General features: G+C 40.8%; 1 protein-coding gene across 3 annotated transcripts in view; it reads right to left on the bottom strand.

Annotated features, from left to right (window-relative positions):
• PNPLA8 (patatin like domain 8, phospholipase A2) overlaps positions 1 to 21,468 on the bottom strand; it is a 46,257-nt gene that overhangs the window by 13,539 nt on the left and 11,250 nt on the right. The window contains exons 1-7 of one of the 3 annotated variants that reach the window (XM_081022336.1): positions 16,452 to 16,597; positions 12,509 to 13,682; positions 10,506 to 10,655; positions 9,606 to 9,757; positions 5,182 to 5,276; positions 4,590 to 4,761; positions 3,721 to 3,778 (exon numbers count right to left, since the gene is read on the bottom strand). In XM_081022336.1, coding sequence (XP_080878462.1) covers positions 3,721 to 3,778; positions 4,590 to 4,761; positions 5,182 to 5,276; positions 9,606 to 9,757; positions 10,506 to 10,655; positions 12,509 to 13,597 — 1,716 coding nt within the window. In that variant the 5' untranslated portion in view covers positions 13,598 to 13,682; positions 16,452 to 16,597. The other 2 variants (XM_081022337.1, XM_081022338.1) reach the window with 2 other exon arrangements.

A 21,468-nucleotide genomic window follows, 5' to 3' on the forward strand; every position in this document is an offset into this window, starting at 1 on the left:
GTTAACTTAGCTCAAGGGTTCCCAACCTGCAGCCCATGGGCCAAAAGCAGCCCACAGAGGCTGTTTAACTGGCCCACGAGCCACCCCCAAACCGAGCCGCCCGCTTGGCGAGTCCCTGTGCAGCTGCACTAAACCGGCACAGCGCAGCACGGGGACTCTCTTCCGTGGCTCCAGCATGCCCAAACACCAGAAATCACGTCTGCCCATGTCCACGGCACCGGAAATCACTTCTGCGCATGCCCAGACACTGAAAATTACTTCTTCACAGGCGCAATTTTTGGCGTCTGGGCACACGCAGAAGTGATTACCGGAGCCATGTACATGCGCAGATGCAATTTCCAGCATCGCTCTGCGCCAGCCCGGCCCACGGAGGATCTCCGCAGGAGTGATCCGGCTGATGCCCGGTAACCCTTGCCAGCCCCTGACCTAGCTAATAGAGATACTAATTATTTTTTGGCCTTTCTGTTAAGTAAACAGCAACGAAAGAACCTCAAGGTTGTGAGTTTTCTTTTCCCCCTTTCTGTTCCCAATTGCTCTTCCCCATCTTGTATTTTAGATTGCAAAGCTGAGGGCAGGGGCAATTTTATTACTGTCCACATTTCTGGGATAAAAACACTTGAAATGAATAAAATATTTTAAATGTGGAATCACTAACACACTTTTTTGCTTTTATTTCATAGTTAAACTGTAAATAAGGTAGGCAATGCAACACTAAAAGCTACCATAAGATTAGCAATCTTCCAAGTATTCTGTAGACAGAAGCATTTTGCATATCTGCCTCTTAGAAAGCAAGGTAAGATTTAGAAAATCATTCACTAGGTTTTGTGTTCACAGTTCTTATATCTTCTGAAGTTGCATTTATACAGTAGTGACGAGTTCTGTGCTTCTAAAAGAGAATGATGGAGCTGAATACAATGAGATAGTTAAGTTGCTAAATTACCTAAAGGCAAGAAGAATGAATAACTCCCACATTTAACATGCTTAGAAATATATTTAATTAATGCCCCCACCCCCAAGAAAGGCTTGTTTTAACCTCCTACACAAGGAGGTTCCACCCCAGAACAATTCTAAGAACTAAACATATAAGAGAGATTTATAGGTTAAAGGAAGACTTTCTAAACAGTAACTCAATTTCAGATATTGCCGTTAACAGTGAGTGCAATACTATTCCCTATCATGGAAAAATTAGCATCAGAAATGTTTGAGACATTTATACCGTGATGCACACAGCTCAAATACCATCTTTTAAATTGTTACTCTTAACAAGTCAGTGGGTGTATATTTCTATTTGTATCCCATTTAAGAACTTGCCTTTGTTTGAGAAATCGTGACTCAAGCACTTAAACCCTGCATTTATGCTATTGTCGTACTGTTTTTCTCTGCCCAATTACAAAGTAAAATCATTCTGCTTAAAAAACAGAAGAATTCTCACATGCAAAGCTGAAATGATCACTTATAAGGTATATTACTTGGCTATGACAAAAGCAATGTATAGATTTGTACATTTCTAGATGGTGCTAACACAAACCAATGCTCTTCAGTATTCAATGATGCAAGCCAAATTCACCCTACCTGTACAGAGACCCTGAGCCCTGGAGGTGGAAAGAGTGAACTCTCTCTGCTAGAGTGTTCAATTCTAAAGCCACCATTGATTTGAAAAGCAACAGAAAGTAGCAGGAGCCTAGGAAAAGCCAATATGAATCAGAGTCTTCAATATCAGACAACCCACTCCACTCTTCCTTATTGACTACAATCAGGTCTGGATCTTGATCTTCTGGGGAAGAAAACTATTGCTGGGATAGACTATTGGTGGAGAACAAGACTACTGCTGAGAAGCAGGGCTTGAGTACTTATTAAGAGCTTCCCCACGGTTAAAAAAGTGAGGATCTGGAGAAGAAGCATCCCTGCTTTCAGCAAAAACCACAGCTGCAGAAGTAACCACTGCTGATAGTTGAGAGGCTGAAGTACTACAGATTGAGGGAGCCCCACGCTCGTGAAAAACTGAGAACTTGAAACAGGTTATGCTTCTGACATCTGGGCATTTGAAGCGGGCTGAGAAGGGGTAATAAAATTCTTTGCCACAGCCTGCAGTCAGGAGTAAAAGGAAGCTGCTGATCCTGAACATTTAGGTTACCAGACATATTGCCACACTGTTGAAATGAGCCGTTGCTGGACTGGGACATAATAGGCAAGCCAGCACCCACTTGGGGCTGAGATGGAGAAACAGGCAAACCAGGACCCACTTGTGGGTGTTGGAAAAGCCCTTTGTGGGGGAAGAAGAAAAACTGAGGAATTCCTCTGTAAAGGACGGCAGAGATGAAAAGCTATGTCCTTCTTCCCCCTCAGATGGTTCTTCCGATTCTGTGTGAGGCACACCTGGCCAGCTCTGAAGAAAGAGCAGCAGGTCTTCTATGCATGGCTGCATTAAGATCAGCACTGAAGATCAGTTTTCCCCAATATGGTCAAGACTGAAGGAGTAGAAGGGCCGGGTCTAGCCCTTAAAGACAGGGGTAGAATATCCTAATACTACTCACCTAATACTGAATCTTAAGTCTTTCTGATGCCAGGCAAAAACATTTTTACTCAGTCAGACCATTTAAAAGTGCATTATCTTGTTGACCATTTGCTGAGAGTTCTGGAAGAGCTGCGTTCTGTCTCAAAGGCCTTTTCCACCAGGCCTGGGATGGTGGGGCCCTAACAAAAGTTGAGGCTGCTGAACAGACTTTTGGGCTAGGGTGTTGTTGGGGGTTTTTTTGCTTGGAAGAAGGGTTGTTGCTGTTAGTTTTTTGTAATTTTGAACTTATTATTTATGACTACTTTTGCTGTGTTGTAGGTTTTATTTCCCCATGTTATAAGGCATAGTTTGAACTGAGGAAAGGCAGAATACAAATAAAATTGTATCTGTATGTATGTATATTGTTGAACTGCTTTGTTGTCCTGCTGTTTAAGCAGTATTTTGGAACATTTTTGTATTTTTTAAATTTTGTTTATATATTTATTGTAAGTGTCCCCAGAAGTTATAAAACTGAAGGATTGGAACTAGATGTTTCATTACAGTCCAGATCTTAAATGGGTACTAGGAATAAATCACATGACTCAGCTCAGGTACAGGACAGTCATGCCTTGCCCAATTATAGCTGGTTTTGTACAAGCTCTTCCAGGCTCGTAAGACAGGGATTGGTTCATGACAAAAGATGAGGTGGAAATCCTTTTCCCAATACCAAGTACTTAGGGTTAAAGAAAGACAGTGGCCAGGGAACCTCTTCCTTGGTTTTTTTCCTGTCACTCTCTCCCCACTGGCAACTGCTTGCTTAGAGGACACATACTGCAAAAATTAGAATCATGTTCATATTGAACTTTGCAAGGGACTGACCAAGAAACTTAGGAATCTAGGTGGCTAAAGTATATATGCACTCATCCTACTATGGATCTGGTTTAGAATTTGTCAGATTCAGGAACACATTTTTACTTTTTAACTTCCAATGACCACTCACTGGATTAATGTGCCTACAGAATTAAATTCTGAACCCACTTGCATGTTTAAATGCCCATTTCCTACATGCTGATGGTAACATTAGGAACTGAGCACTGAGAAAAGAGTTCTAAAACAAAGATGAACAATACTTAATTGACCTTAGGACATGTTGTGCAACACATGTTTAAACAATCTTACATGCTTGCAGTACATTTAAAAAAAACAAACTGATCAAGTACACTGACCTTAGGACATCTGGGATTTCTGGCTGTTTCAATCATAACATCTGATCCCATTCTCTCTCTAAGGAAAAAGGACAAAACATGACAAGTTACCATTTTATTTTTTTAATATGCTGTCTGCCATTCTATTTTTTTATATTTCTAAAGAAATACAGCTGCCCTGATCTTCAAGCTGTCATTCCTTCTCACATACTATTCTCACATACTATATGCTCTAAACGCTTAGGCAAGGGAGATCATTTATTTGGATTCTACTGGACTGCATCCAGACTAAATCAGCTGACCGTAGCATCTACTGAAATCAATTTGACAAATTAGTCATGTTTTACTTCCGACAGAAATCTATGGGACTCAATTTCAACTAACTTAATAGGTTAGATCCAAACTCTGTACCATTTTTGTTTTCTTTTAGACCAACGGCAAGAACACGTTAACATTTACCACAGTTTTAGCATTTTTATCATACAGACAAAATTCCTCAGGCGGTGAGGAATTTTAGTGAAAATAATGAACCACAATGAAGAGCGCTATTGAGCAGTTGGGCATGTAAAAAGAAAACAGAGGGCCCCAACTCAATTTATTTGTCAGAAACAAAATTATATTAAAAGGCTTTCAAATGGTTTGGCAGCCTGAACAAACAATTTTTTTTAAAGAATCACCAACCACGGACTTTAAAGATAGGTGTCACCATATCTACTTGCAGTTAATATTTTATACTCCTCTGTTGCAATAACATTTGTCACTGTGATATGAATTCTTAGAATTTACAGGATGGTAGAATGAGGACTGTGCCTATTTAATACTTTGATGTACATTGAAGTAAGCAAAATTAATGATGATTTTAAACAAATCAATAGATAAATTTAACTTACATAAGAATCTTCTCCCAGATTTCACTGTCATAAAATGCATGGCTCCAGCCCATTTTAACTGTCCCAACAATGACATTTTGCTTAAACACATCAGTTCCTAGTTTACGATAAAGTTCTTCACACTCGTCCAGAGGGATATGGAATAACCCCAACATAAATGCCAATATAGCACCTAAAAACAAACATGATTCATAAACTGTAAATGTGGTATTTTATATGAATATTACCTAATGCATCATTTATAGGAGCACAGCATAAAGACATAAAAATCTTTATACTCTGAATATTCTAAAAGTTAAAAAAAAAATCAGGATTATTTGGGTCCCTGGAGTGTAAATATTATTTCAATGTCTATGCAACCTGATTATAAATATTTTTGAGACATATTTTTAGGACAAATTATTTGTAGAGTTTGGAAGTTGATAAATGCATGCTAATATAACTGAGATATTAACATTAAGCATTCATTTATAGTGCCACCTAGAGTGTAAGAATATAATGGCCTGGTTTGCACATCACATGAAGCCATAGATAATGCAATTGAACAGTGTGATGGGGAATGCTGCTCAGAAGTCCATACAGGACTATTTACCTGTACTCACTCCACAAATGTAGTCAAAAAGATGATGAACCGGCTTTCCAGTGAGCTCTTCTAGCTTACGAAGTGTCTGAAGTGCTACTAAACCCCTGTAACACAAAAAACCCAAAAATGTTATGCAATTTATCATTTGTTAAGTAAAAGCCAAGTGACAGTATGTTTAAGTCACTAGCTATCAAGCTTTCAGTATCATCCATTGCTATATCCTGGGAAATGTGGCATATTTAAAGGCAAAGAACACGTTCAAAACTGATTGATCTCTCCCTTAGATACGCTTTAATAAGTGTTTCCTATACAGATCACAGGAAATATATACTTTCTAGGAAAGAAAAATAAAAAGGTTACTAAGGTTGGTAAAGAATAGAGAAGCAATGTTGACTTTAAAGTCAGTAATTTCCCCTCTCTACCAGTAGCTCTGAACTGGAATATTCCTAGTGGTTGCAATCTTCTGCAGTAGGCTATAGTAATGGTTATCATAGAGCATATTCAAAAGCAGAGCAGTTTTGCACCGTTCCACAGCAACCAATGCTCAAAACACGTAAGCTTTGAAACTGCATCAGTCCTAAGGTAGCTGACCACAGGGAATACCAAAATATGTAAATTATTCACCAAAGATGAAACCTGAACTGCATGACACCTTGGCAACTTAAGATCTTATAGATTGTGTGTCTGAGAAATAAAAGAAGCCAACAAAGTGAAACATGCACACATTGTTGACTTTCTGGTTATCTTAGCTATCAAGTCCTAACATACATACATGAATTATTATTCAGAAATTGTGCCCTGTCTACATAGAGCTTATTCTTCAGTAAGCCAGCACAGGATTAAAACCCAAGGTGCAAACCACCAAGTTAAGATCTTGCCTCTACCATGAGTCACTCTCAACCTCAGACCTTATTGGCAATTTAGGACCATAATACTTCTGTCCGATGAAAGGAACTTTGAGTTAAGAGTCAGTGCTAGTCCTACTCAGAAGAGACCAATTGACATTAATGGACACAACTATCTTAGGCTCATTAGGTAGCATTCAACTAAGTTATACTCAGAAGAGACCCACCAAAATGAATGGACCTAACTTAGCTGTGCTCATTAATCTCAATGGGTCTACTTTGAGGAAGAACTCAGCTGTACACAACCCTTTGAATCCAATCCAGTATATTTTATCATTTTAAAGCTGAAATATTATCATTTTGTTAATTAACACTTTTATACCCAGTGAGAATTTAAGTGCAAAGGTTGGTGAAATTTATTTTGTGGAGCATAAATCTAATGGCAGCTTCACCGTTAAAACAGAAATTGCTAAGGCAAAAACTGAAATCATGGCATTTGGAGAGAATGTGTGCTAGAAGGAGCCCAGATACCAAGAAGACATCAAGCGAGAAAGTAGTTGCTAAGGAAAGCAGAAACAAGAATACATTACCACATACCTTCACAGCTCACTGATTCAAAACAAGACAGAATGGTAATGATTACGAGTAATTAATGCTTTCAGGCAGTTCTGTACTTTATGCGCAATTAATTGGTTAGTGTCAAATTTATGTTAGTTGACAGTTGGTGAGATTAGTCCAAAATATCACCATAACTGGCAATGAGCACTGGATGAAAAGAAACGACAAAGAGCTTTACAGGGACTTTACCAAGGACAATTTGTTCAGCATGCTCCTAGCCATCTCAACTCTAAACCAAAGGTGGCTTGTAATTCTTATAAATGGTTCATTAAATATGACAAAATATCGAAGAAAAATGCTTGCCCTAAACCATTTCTATTGCCAGTGAAAGAAACTGGATATCCGCCACTATTTTTTCCACAGGCAATTATATAACCAATGAAGTTTTCTTTTCTTTTTAATTTAACATGCTCACATGCATCATTCTTTCCTGTTTTAGGATATGGCTCTGGGTTAAAAACATTCAAAAGGAAACACAGATATGGCCTTGTCCAGGGGTCGGCAAACTACGGTCCGCGGGCTGGATATGGCCCGAGGGGGTCATTAAACCGCCCCCCGGCCCTTGCCACCCACTCAGTCAGTCCCCGCATGGAGCTAAACTGGAGTACCACACTGGTTTAGCTTCATGCGGGGAGTGACTTCCGAGATGCAGCCACGACTTCCTATTGGCTGCAGGAAGCTCCTGCAGCCAATCAGAAGCCGCAGACGCCTCCTCCCCCCCCCCCCGCCATGGCTCCAAAAGCCAGCAGGGAAAGAGTGACAGAAGTGAGCGCATGCGCACGGGTGTGCGCGCTCCCGCACGTGGGCGATCCGACCGCCAGCAAAGTTTGCTGACCCCTGGCCTTGTCCATTCTAGATAAAGGTAAAGGGACCCCTGACCATTAGGTCCAGTCGTGGCCGACTCTGGGGTTGCGGTGCTCATCTTGCTTTATTGGCTGAGGGAGCCGGCGTACAGCTTCCGGGTCATGTGGCCAGCATAACTAAGCCGCTTCTGGCGAACCAGAGCAGCGCATGGAAACGCCGTTTACCTTCCCGCTGGAGCGGTACCTATTTATCTACTTGCACTTTGACGTGCTTTCGAACTGCTAGGTTGGCAGGAGCAGGGACCGAGCAACGGGAGCTCACCCCGCCGTGGGGATTCGAACCGCCGACCTTCTGATCGGCAAGTCCTAGGCTCTGTGGTTTAACCCACAGTGCCACCCGGGTCCCCCCATTCTAGATACATTAGTTAAATTAAACAAGGGTGCCAACAGCCACTGTGTTTACTACATAGCTCTTCCATTTTCTCTTCAGGTATGGAAAAAAACCTTGTTCTATCTAAGAAAAAATGACTACTACTCAGCAAGGTGGTCAACATAAAAGCATATTATACAGCGCCTTTCCCTTGGTCTGCTTAAACCCAGCTACATCAACTCCTCAATTCCATTTACATCAGCCACTCCTTCGGCTAAGAGAAGAGAGATGGGACTGCAAGACCTCTTCATCTGCTCTTCTCCAAATTTTTCGATTCCTGCTGTAAACCTTAAAATCTCTGTAAGTAAGGTATTGGTGTCTGAGCTTGCTTTTTTCTTTCTCCCTCCCAGTCCGCTCTCCTTTTGTGTCATATCTTTTAGTTTGTGAACCTGACAACAGGGACCTGTCTTCTCACTGATAGTTGAGAAGGTGGTATTCAAGCATGTTTTGCCTAAAGAACAGGATAAAAATGCTAATAATAATTGTAACAGTTTGCTTGCTCGGTTTCATGCTGTTTGAGAAACTACCCCATCCTAAGACTAATGAACTCACCATGTATTTTCCAAGATAGACTACACAAATACCAATAAAGGTTTTTCCGCATTCCAGAGATATTAGTATATGCTAATCTAAACTGTATAAGAGTCTACTGTTCAGCAACAATAGAGGATGGAGCAGGTGATCATGACCCAAGAGAAACAAATTCACAAATAAGTTTAAACAGAAGTGTTATTTAAAAACATTTACATATTTGTCATGTTTACACTAAAATAAACCTGGCTGAAGATGCAAGTTGTTTGCGATATCAATTGAGAATTTCAGTCTGTTAGTAAATGAAAGTGGGACACTCTCAAGTGACCCCTTTCAAACAAATATGTGGGTATCAAGTGCTGAAAATAATATACAGTTGTATACACTTCTGTTAGGAATTAGACTTGAAAGATCATTTTATTTAAAAGAAACAAAATTCAGCCTAATGACAGGCCAAAAGCAGGCAAACCCCCTCCAGCACTTTAATATGATGATGAAGTCAGGGACCCATAACTATTCTCCAGTCTATGGTCTTGCCACACTTCCATCTTGCTAATGGAAAAAAACTTTCCAATTATTATGGTTATGGATAAATTCTGAAAAATATGTTAAGGCTGGTCCATCCTTTACACTGATTCATGTATGCCTGTGTTTCCTCCTCCATTTCCACTTTAGTTCCTTTCACTTTTGCAGGAAGTCTAGCTTGCCACTATGACTGAATCCTCAAACTATATTTGCATGAAGATTGCAAACTAGCATAAAGCTATTCAGATTATATATTTGTGCAAACCATTATTTGCTCGTTCAGATGTAATGGCAAACTTGGGTTGCACAGAAAGAGGAAGACAACATGAGGAGCGAGCATGTAAACACAAGTCATGTTCATGAATTGGCACACAATGGTGCTGCATGTAAATCAATCCTCAAGAAACTGACTTCACTATGAGAATTTCCAGTGCTCTTCAAACAGAAGCAAACTATTATAGCCCAAGGGCATAAATGTAAATTTATGAATCCAGTGACACAACGAAGTGTGCAAAATTGTATTTTTAATCTCCAAGAGTGCTACTTTGTTTTCTCTCTTAGCTCAGATAGGAAGAGGACTACCTCTGCTGTCTATACTAAAAGGGAGATATACAAATTAATTAAAACTTTAAAACTAATTCACTCCAGCTAAAGACACAGATGTAACTTTCACAGCCCTACCTTGTTCCCCCGCCATCAATAGTGAGAACTCGAATGCCCCACCCTTTTACAGGGTCTGTATAGCCAATTACAGCCAATGCTTCCCTGACAGCAGCCTGAAGAGCTTCATCATTTGCCTGCCTTAGTCGCAACAAGCATGGAATGCTTTTTTCCTGGAAACAAAATAAAGATTTTAAATGCAGCACAAAAGTGTTAATCTATCTGGTGCTTCTCCAGAGCACCAGATACAAAGCTAAAATGAAATTTACGAAAGTAAATACTGTTAAATTTAAAATAAAGCATTGATGTTTTCTTCACACTTTTCTTACACATACTATACTTGGCCTGAAATCCTAAGCACACATCTCAGGAAACAAATCCCAATAAAATTTGTAGGACTCACAGGATCATGTTATTAGAACCTTCCAGTTATTGAAAAATGTAGTGTTATTTTTCAAGTTGCAGGGCAATAATGAAAGTCAAAATACTCAAAATGTGTAACTAACTAGATATCCTCAACTCCAGATTCTACTGTAAGTCAGAAATGACTGTGATTATCTCCAAAAAACTTCTGAATCTTTTGTGTATTACAGCCTTGTGATCTTTGAATATTATATAACATTACAGTCCCTGCACCAGTTATTGGTGTAACTTTAGTGCAGCAATGGCTAACCTGTGGAACTTCAATGCCAATTATTCCTGACAAGTGGCTATGCTGGCTGGGCCTGATGAGAGCTGGTGACCAACAACATCTTGGCAGGATATAAGAAGCCACTGATTCTTATATAGCCTGATATCAAGTGGAATATGCACTTAGATGTTATATATTGTTGTAAAATACATAGCTTACAATTATTATTTCCAAAATGAGGATGTGATTTCATTCTCAATTCATGGTGAGATGATAGAATTGATTTGTACCTTAACAGCAACTCCTCTACTTTCTGGAAATTCCAAGAGATGGTATGTCAGTTCTTCAACCCTGTTGATACAGACTCTTCTGTTAGATGATCTCCGTAATGCTTGCACTAAAGCCCGGGTTCTGTTATCTATACTCACCCTTGCAATAATCTAAGAAGAGAATGTTTTATTAATTTTAAAAATCCATCAAATATCTAAGACAGATGTCTTCAACCAATTCAAACTCAGGACCCACTTTCAACCCAAATGTGCATTTGAGGGACCCATTTCTTAACCTTTAATCATATATTTGTATGTTGGCAGAGCTGCTGCTGTGACCCAGTAGTGGGTCCCGACCCACCAGCTGAAGATCACTGGTCTAAGGGATCTAGCAACACAAGCTTTTGTGGGCCAGAACCCACTTTATCAAGCACACTTTAAAAATGACAGGCAGGCAGTTGGTTCCCTCCTTTTCTCTATGAGCATAAGTTGAATATCCATCCACTTAAGGCTGCAATCCTATGCACACTTATCAGGGAGCCCTTTGAAAATACAACTTCTAAACAGACATGCATAGGTTTTCACTACTCATGACCATTCCTTGCATCTGATTACATGAATCCTAGCATGTACTACAAGTGTCATGTAGTGCAATCCTATACATGTATACTCAGAGGTCCCATTGACTTTAATGGGCTTACCCCAAATAAATGCGTACAGGACTACAGCTTTTAAGGTACCAGAAGTGTTTTGGTGGTTTTGTTCTAAGAAAATGCCCCTGGAATGAGTAAAAATGAATATATATTTTTTGATAAATATTTTCATCATTTTTATTTTTTTAGATTGAACCTGAAAATAACCACTTACCTTGTTACCTCTGCTGAGTTAAGAATTATAAGAACATAGAAAAGCTTGCTGAATCAGACCAACGGCCCATCAAGTCCAGTATCCTGTTCTCAGAGTGGCCAGCCCATGTGAAACCTGCAAGAAGGACCTGAGTACAAGAGTACTCCCCCCCCCCCGGGGTAGTTTCCAGCAATTATTTCCATGTCCGACAAACAGGGAGAGCCTTATAAGCATTTCAGATTTTTTTTTATCTCAAGTCCAGAAATATGTAATAAGGTTGCTGGGTTAATAAAGTGGCACCTTGGTTCTCGAACTTAATCCATTCCTGAAGTCCGTTCGACTCCCGAAACGTTTGAAAACCAAGGCACGGCTTCTGATTGGCACAGATGCCCCAGAAACAATAGCCAGCAGCTGCACTGGACATTCGGCTTCCGAAAAAAGTTCGAAAACCGGAACACTTACTTCCAGGTTTTCGGTGTTTGGGAGCCGATTTTCTCATCAACTAAGCTGTTCGAGACCCAGGTTCCACTGTATTGTTGTGCACCAGTAACTTACTGAAGAGAGTCGTAGGGAAGACAGTAGAAAAAACAAGAGAGTGGGACACACACAGAACTTTAAAGTGCTCAATACAGAGTTGTGTTCAACTAAGCTCACTCTGGCAGCCCTTACCACAGCCCTATAAGGCCAACAGCAGTATTCTGAACACTGATTTGTCTGTGGTGACTAAAGTCCTCCCGGTGAACAGGCAGGGCTGTTTTTAAGTTAAATGCTAATGGATTATCTCCTGACCTCAAGGCTGTTGATGTTTTGTACCTCATTTTTGTTACTTTTGCATAGGTAGTCATTTTCATAGACTAATTTACAAGGTTGCTGCAAACTAGCACTCTTTAAATAGAAAGCCAATTCATCCAATTACTTAGTTATTTTACGGTAAGAGTGTACAAAATAAATCAAAAATATCTACATATACTTTAACCATGCAAGTACTTTCACAAAGCTGCTTCTTAAGTTGTATAACCTTTTAAAAATATTCTATGCTCTGTTCTGTTAAAATCAATGACACAGGGGTTTGGGGTTGTTGGTCCACCCCCCACCCCCATTTTCTTCTATTGTTTATAACTATATTTTATCTGTTACATAACAAAATAGCTTATGAAGTGATGATTAAGGAGGTTTACCTTTTCCCTTTGAAGGGACAGCCTCCTCTCTTTCTCTTCTGCACGTTTAGCCTCCTCGTCATCTTTCAACTTATCCTCACTTTCTTGTACTTTGCTCTTTTCTGCCAAAGCGGTTTTTGGCTCAGATCGTAACTTTGGGACCAGTCCTCCAATGTAACTATCCACAAAGGCCTGTACACTGTTACTTGGGTAAGAAAGAAAACTTGCAATACCCTTTTTGCTGGAAGCTGGAGCGGTGGCACTGGCGTTTGCAGAGTCTGGAGACTGTGCTGCAGGTATTAAGGCAGATACTGCATTCATTCTGTTTTCATTACTTAATATGTCATCTTCTGGTGTATCAAGTGTCTTCCCCTCCTGAGTCTGTGATTTAGGAGGGGAACCATTCCCCTTTTTCTCTTGAGCCATACCACCAGTGCTAAAGTACCAATTGATGTGATTTGCTAGAAAGTTGTATGTTTCTCCAAAGTTTGTAGCAAAATAGCTAACATGAAAAAGGCTATTTTTGAAATCTGCAAGATCTTTCAATGAACCACGATTAGTACTACTGGGACCCAAGTCTTCACTTACAGGCACAAGCTTCTTATCAGTTATGCTATCATTGCAGTCTTTCTGACTTCTGTTGTTTGCAGCTTGTCTGACATTTTCTGGGTTCGTATGAAAACTATTTTCTTGGCCATTATTTTCAGCTGATCTGTTCAGTATACCAGAATGTGGCTTAAGCCGAGCTATCCGTGAAATCAGTTCACTGTGAGTTCCAGACACAGCTTTTGAGACAGATTCTAAAGTGTTCTTAAATCGTGACATGCGACTGCTTGTTTTTGTCAATTCCTTAGAAGTACTAAGTTTAGAAGCTCTGTAATGCAAGGAGTCATGATAACAGAAGTGCTTGTTATACCATAGTGCTTTGTCTCCTCCCCATTTATAATATGGTTTGCTTGTGTGAAAAACTCTAAAAGGAATAGCTTGAGTTATACTCCAAAAAAGCTTAGGTCTGTACAAGTAATACAGTTGTCTGGTGTTTTGTTTACAAAGGCTTTTTGAACTAGCTACTAAGTATAGATAGGCATCTAAAGACAACCGAATTGACATTACGTATAAATACTGAAGTCATCCATAAATTTCTTTTGTCCAGAAATCTTTTTTTAAAAGGAAACATCACTCTTCAGGATGTTACCTGAAATGAAAAATAAAGAGTGTTAGTCTATTGAGCAAAGTATGCTTGACAAAGACAAATCAGAGTTTCCAGTAGTGAGTATACTTGATCTTAGCCTAAGAGGCAGCTCATCAAATTTAGAATTGTATCGTTCTGGGAAGCCATTTCTTTAAGGAGTTAAACAAAAGTAATCTGAAGTTAGCTATAGGGATTACCAATACTCAAATAAAGTGTAATGCATTGAAGCAAGGTATCAGAACATCCCCAAGAATAGCTACATATTAAGCGATAGAATAAAACAGACACCCCCAAACTCGGCCCTCCAGATGTTTTAGGACTACAACTCCCATCATCCCTAGCTAACAGGACCAGTGGTAAGGGATGATGGGAGTTGTAGTCCCAAAACATCTGGAGTGCCGAGTTTGGGGATGCCTGGAATAAAACAGAGAATATGCTGACTCCCTCAAAGTATAGAATATGAGATAAAAGGCACCATTGTATTCATTCCTATAAGAACAAGGAAAGAGTGTAATTAGGCACAGATTTAGCTAACCATACTAGAAATAAGATTCCTTCCCATGGTGGTTTGTATTACTGAAAGTGCTTCTGTTAGTGTAAAGCAAAGCACCTCATTTTCACCCCTACCAAATGCAGGTCTCTATGCCATACCACAGAATCTTCCAACCTCCAGGAGAATCTTTTAGGGGTACAGTATATGAAGTATCAGTGAGAATTAGACATACTGCCCTGTGCAAATGGAAGCGCTACCACAGTTGAAAAACAACAACCACCCACTGCCAGTTGCATCACTTAATCCAACAATTCTACTCTAAGGCAACTCTTTCACCACATTAAGTTTTCACTGAACTTTGGCACCAACCATTACGTCTTAATTGCACTTTGGCATGAATAATCTATCGCATTTCTCACTGCAATCAACAATGCCTCTGGGGAAAATGTTTCAGGGAAACTTCCTAAAATAGCTCTCCACTGAAGTACTGCATTGGCATTGTGCCCCAATGCCGCTTGGTGCATTTCATATTTTGGGCTGCCCTTGCATTCTAAGGAAAGAAAAGCTGTATCCAATCATTTTATTTTAAGCAATGAACAAGTTGAACAACAGAGAATAGCTAGCTGACAACAGGGCACATGACACTTGCATGATCTGTTCCTAGTATCTTTCTTGTACAGCCAAGATCACACATTACAAGGCACTATTTATAACTGACAAGATGAGCACTTGCATACAGGAATACACTTAAAACCAGGAGGAAAACATTCAGAGCCTAATAGCTTTGGGTTTCAGTGAGACTTGCTTAGAGGATAAGCTGGATATAAGCTCACAAATACAATTAAGCAAATTGCCAAGCATTACGTGTGTTTTCAGGACACAAGACTGACCACACCAAAGCCGTACGCTAGTCACATACACAATATAGTGGGCTTCTTCCTTAATACATCTTTAGCCCAGTGGAAGGCAGAAAAGCTAGTGAAATAACCAACCACATACACACCCATTTTTTAAAGATTGAGAACAGCTCAAAACCTTAAACAGTCAGTAAACATTCCAAAAGCAAACATTCTTGTGGAAAAAAGTCTTAATTATATGCACACAAACAAACAGGAATATTAAAAGCTATTTTGCTACTCAGTCTACTGACCATGATACGTTTAATATCAAAGTCGCGGGTTCGAGCCCCAAACTTCACATTTCAGGTGTTGGACTAGATGACCCTTGTGGTCCCATCCAACTCTACAATTATATGAGTCTATAAGGGTTTACAAACGATGGGGAGAGAGGGAGATATAGAGGGAAGGCATCACATATACTATTGTGCTCCTTCCTTTATATTAAGAGCCAAAGCTGAGAGAGAGAAAGAATGAAAGGCCACAGGGCCCCATAATACCAAGTGGGCAACTTTTAGGGAAACAGTGGATGTTTGAAGTCTCAGCCTTAAGCAGAACCTCACATCCCAAATACACCAGATGTATGAGGAGAGACTGTGTACTATCACTCATTGGTTTGTTGTTTTTATTTTGTTTATATATTTTGAGGTATTATATTTTGATTTTGTTCTGTGAACCACCCTGAGACCTCTGGGCATAGGGTGGTATATAAATTCAATAATAAATAAATAACAATAATAGCAGCAGCTGACTCACACGCCCCTGGGACAAACTACCACGGGACCCCTGGCTCAAACTCGTAACCTATTCACTGGTAATAGCAATAAAAATAACAATATTTTTTTTATCATTTATACCCTGCCCACTTAGGGAGGCTTTCAACACATATAAAAGCATAACCTATAAAAACATAATAATAATAATAATTTCTTATTTGTACCCCGCCCATCTGGCTGGGTTTCCCCAGCCACTCTGTGCGGCTTCCACAAATACCAAAAATACACTAATATGTCATACATTAAAAACTTCCCTGAACAGGGCTGCCTTAAGATGTCTTCTGAATGTCAGGTAGTTGTTCATCTCTTTGACAGATAAATAGTACTACTGAAGGCCTTTTAAGCCAGGGACAACCCGAAGCTACGCAACGTACACGAAAGGCACTCATAAACACACACACACTCTGTCACACACACAAAAATACCCCGTAACCAAGGAAAACAAAACACCGCGAACCTTAGAGGGGCAACAGGGCGACTCACAGACCCAGGTAAACAGGCGCGTTCCTGACACGGGTCAGGAAAGGCGCGGACGACGACGACAACACCGGGCAAGGCAGCAGCACCAGGGGACGGAAGGCCAAGGGAGCTGCTGGCTGCCGCTCACCCAAAGCAGGGCTTCCCGAAGGTCGACGGTCTACCCTCTAGGCCGCCCGGCAGGACGCAAAACGCGAATCCCGGAACAACAGTCTCACCGGCCATTTTCTTCCCAGACGGTGAGCATGCGCGGCCGGCCGCGCACGCGCGCTAGAGACGCGCCGGCGTCGAGATTGATTTGTTTGTTTATTTATTTATTTATTTAGGTCTCTCTCGCTCTCTCTCTCTTTCTCTCTCTCTCTCCTCAGGGGTCATGCGCCTACCCCATCTTTACCTAGTACGCATGCGTGCGAGCTGGAACGTTTAGCCGCGCGCCGTTTAACGACAACAAACAAACTCGATAGCCGCCGGTCTCCTAAAAATGGCAAAAGAGAGAACAAATATTTAAAGGGGCACGTCTCGTTCTCTAGGGCAGGGAGTTTCCGGGTTGATAATGGAGATGCCGTATTTAACGCACACGGACAAAGAAAGAAAACGAACGAACTAACGAAGAAGAATAAATATTGTTGTTGTTGTTTTATTTATACCCTGCCCACTTTAGGCGGCTTTCCAACACATATAAAGCCATAAAATAAAATCTTAAAGATTGTAACGTATCTGGAGTTAGACCTTGGTGTGTCCACCTAGAAACAAACAAAAAAAGGTCGCAGCAAACAGATGAGTTGCTGCTCTTAAGTGGAGGAGATTTTTTTCCCCTTTTATGTAAACACTTAAAAAAACATAACAGCCTTTCCTATTATAATTTATAAGTGTACTGGTATGGCTGCGTGGCTAAAATACTGCAACGGTTTATGACATCTCCGCAATTTAGTCAGCACTGCAATTTGGGGAGCAACCCTGCAAGGATGAAACAGAAGTGGTCAATAATATATACAGTAATCTCTAAGTAACTGTGTAGGGCAGTGGTGTCCAAACTTTTTTCAGAGGGACAAATTTGATTAAGAGTGTAGCACCCTGCTTGTGGTTAACGCTTAGCTGGAATGAAATATTCAACGCAGCAATAGAGAAATTAAAATAATAATTTATTTGTCAGACAAATAAATGAGAGGCACAGTGGTATATGGTTACCAAGCTCTGGCCTGGTCTCCTGCCATTATGGCCAGCACTTATATTCCCTCAGCCCAGCTCCCTTGCTCCTCCTTTGGCTGCCTCTGTCCAATCAGCCTGGTTGAATTTCCTATTGGCTGATTGCTACAACCAATCCTAAAAGATACACCCATTTCCTATTGCCTTTTATGGGATACAAAAAGCTATATATTCTTCTATCTATAAATGACAAATAAGTAGTCATATATCTTACATTTGTCTCAACAAGGAACCTTAATTACCAGCTCACCTCTTGCCCTCCTTGCCCTATTGCCCTCCAAAACAGATGGTTAATAGTTTTAAATTTTTTTTATCTTAAACAGATGTCAGAGATCTTGGGTTCACATTCTCATACATCATCAATGAAAGATCTCCTTTTTGAAGGTCTTTAAACAAAGGCCTGACAACCATATATCAGGAGTGCTCGATGGCGTCTCCTGTCTGGCAGGGGGCTGGGCTCATTTGCCCCTCTGGTCTCCTACAGCAATATGACTCTATGAAATAAGAATTTAACATTTCTTTCTTTCTAGATCCTTTGCATAATTACATTTAAGCCAGTATATTTCATACATTATCATAGATAGCTTTTTGGAAGAATAAATCTTCTCAAAGTAACAGGAAGGAATCAGTTTACAGCCTCAAAATAAAATAAGAAAGAAACCTCTTCTTCTGTTTACACTCCCCTTTCTCCAGCCAGATGTTTTCTTTTCCATCTGCTCTTGGCCTTTAACCTTAGAAAGATATGGCTCAAGTTTAATGATTTTACTATTTACCAACTCTTAATTATGTAGGGTGGTGTAACCTTGCTCTCAGCTTGTAATTCTCTTTTTACGACTTTGAGAATTGTTTTCTGCTATAAATCAGGGGGCCCCCTTGTCCAGGAGGATAAACATCTTGACAAAGTACTTAGGCAGCTGGTCTTCTGCCTGGCATAAAACATTTGAAAATCTTTAAGCTCATTTTAAAATACAGACCCTAATCAAACTATAAGCCTTGATAAAAATGCAGGCTATGATTAGATGCCTCATTCCCCCCTTTCAAGCTCAAGGACCTTCATCCCAAGTGTCCTTGATAGCTTGACCTTCATCATCTTCCTGAGGTAAAGCTCTATATAGGGCCATGATATGAGGTAGAGTTTCATTCGAAATCATCTTGCTAATTGTACTTCTAAAACATGAAATGATACATGGCACCATACATAAAACCATTATTACTACCGTCAAGAAAAACAAGCAAGACAATAGTATCCCTTTGAGTCCCGCAACATTAGGTAACCAGTTGGTGAGCCATCCCATATCCCATCCTTCCCATGTTTGTACTGGGACGTGTGCTATACTCTCCATCTTTGTGGCCAACACACGGATTGCCTCACCATTATCAGAAATGTTAAAGCAACAGGCATTCCCTGTCAAGTTCAAGACTCCACATAGGCCTCCCTGCCTGGCAAGTACATAATCCATTCCCATTTTCAGCTGCAAAATGGCGGCTCTACTTTCATCCAGCTGTTGTGCAATAAGTCTCAAACTCTGGGCTGTTGCATTGGTTACAAGTTCCACTACTGCTTGCAATCGAATTATTCTGTTTAGATTATAAATAGGATCCCGTGCCCCTTGTATGAGCTCACCAGGATTCCAGGAGGCAGGCTCATAATAGGCTATAATGCGCTCTGGTGGCCAATCATCAGTATCGCTCCAACTTTGGGTACTTCCTCCTGCTATACGAGAAATATCAGCGTTTCTTCGTGTACGCTTGGCCGAATTAGTGGGCATAATCCACATTGGTGGTAATACCCATCCCAGGAAACAAGTCCCACTCCATTTGGAAGGGAGCTTCTTGTATGTCCATTCTCCACATATCCACCACAACCATCGGGTCTGAGGTTTTTGGTACGTGGAGTGCAGAAGGCGAAATATCAAAAGGGGTACAGAGTTCACAGTGCAGTATGTTAGATTGCCTTTTTCTGTCACAGTTATGTTCCATACCACTTTCCATGCATGAATAAAAGGAGGTGCACAGGGCAAGGTATTCCGAGTTCGATAGGTAGTACCGTTTACCCAGGTTTGACTATTCTTAATATAATCCCAAGTATAGTGACAATGAGAAGAGCCTATCATGGTAGAATCAGCTGCATCTGATAATTTATGTACACAGAATTCCCCTTGCACAGGTATAACTCGTATTGGTTTAGTTGAGTTCCATCCGGGGAAATTCTGTACTTCTGTTTGGTGTGGCATTTCGCTTACCATACCAATGGCATTTAATGGTATCGGTAATAAGGGCATACCTCCTTCTGAATCATCTGGCCCAAGAGAGCAAACAAGGCAATTGGTCCTATTTGCAACATTGGCTACCATCTCAGCTAAGCCTACCCACATATTGTGGTCATGGCGGAATCCATATTTAGTAAATTTGGTCAGATTCAAGGACCCTTCCCCGTCCCAAGGGATCAGGATTAATAATAAAATCATGTTGATGTGTAGTATATGCATTCCTTCCACAAAAGATTACCTTATTGTGATAGCATAAAAATATTAGCCCCAATATAATTCCCCCAGTGACAGAAATGGGGAACCACCAAGACCAAAACATATATCCCAAGGATCCCCAATGAGTAATATCCTTGATAATTGTTCCACAAGGGGGGGGCAGTCAATTAATTGTATTAGAGAATCTTCCCGTTCACAATCGCTGGTTTAGACGCTCCTCAAGCTTCAGGCGTGCGCAGGTCAGCCAGCTTCCAGGTTGTGGCTGCAGCAGGCCGGTCGTCTAATGTTGCCCGTGACCTAGCCCGTTCCCCGTAGGGCTAGATACAGGGGTTTTTGGAGAGAGTCAGTTTTAAAGGATTAGAGGGGTCACCTTTGCACGTCCAACTGCCTTCGGACTTCTTCAAACGGGAGTGATGAATCCAGGGGGTCACCTCAGCTACCTTCACCGCTGTTGGAGTAGAGAGCAAGACGGTGTAAGGTCCACGCCACTTAGGTGCAAGTGGATCTCGTTTCCACTCTTTCACCCATACGCTATCGCCAGCCTGGAACTGATGAATCGGCTCGGCAATGCTGCACGGCGTGCGCTCGAGGGCCCACCTGTTAAGAGAAACAAAAACACGGGAGAGAGATTGCACTTGTTCCTGTGTCACATGGTCTCCTATTTGTTTGAGGTCAGCTGGAATATCCTGAACAAAGGAGGGCGGCCTCCCATACAGGAGCTCAAAAGGTGACAACTTAAGTCTTTTTGTGGGTGCACACCGAACACGAAACAGTGTTATGGGTAACACATCCACCCATCCTAATCCCGTTTCCTGGGTTAATTTTGCCAATTGGGTTTTCAGAGTCCGATTCATTCTTTCAGTTTTCCCTGAACTCTGAGGCCTATATGCTGCATGCAGTCTCCATTTCACTTGTAGGACTCGACATACTTCTTGTACTACTTGATCAATGAACGCTGGCCCATTATCACTTCCAATGCATCTAGGTAACCCAAACCTCGGGATCAATTCAGTGAGGAGTCTCTTAGTTACCTCTCGTGCCTTTTCAGTTCGGGTGGGAAAAGCTTCAACCCATCCGGTAAGAGTATCTACAAACACAAGGAGATACTTGAATCCCTTAGAAGGGACCAGCTCTGTGAAGTCCACAATTAGGCTTTCCATGGGGACATATCCCACATGTTGGATTCCAGGAGGTTGTACCGGTCCCTGCCTGGGATTGTTTTTAGCACAAAGAACACATTTCTGTGAAATGCAAGTTGCTAATTGTGATAGGTTAATAATATACAACTTCCGACTGAGACTCTCTCTGGTTGCAGTACCGCCAAGGTGAGTAGATTCATGATAATTTCTTACAATTGTGCCTGCTAGGTGATGAGGTACATAAATCCTATTGTCCGGCAGTATCATCCAACCGTCCTTCACAACCGCTCCTTCCTGTTCAGCCCACTTCCTCTCT

The sequence above is a fragment of the Podarcis pityusensis genome (assembly GCF_964106645.2).
Source record: "Podarcis pityusensis genome assembly, chromosome: 10".
Lineage (NCBI taxonomy): Eukaryota > Metazoa > Chordata > Lepidosauria > Squamata > Lacertidae > Podarcis > Podarcis pityusensis.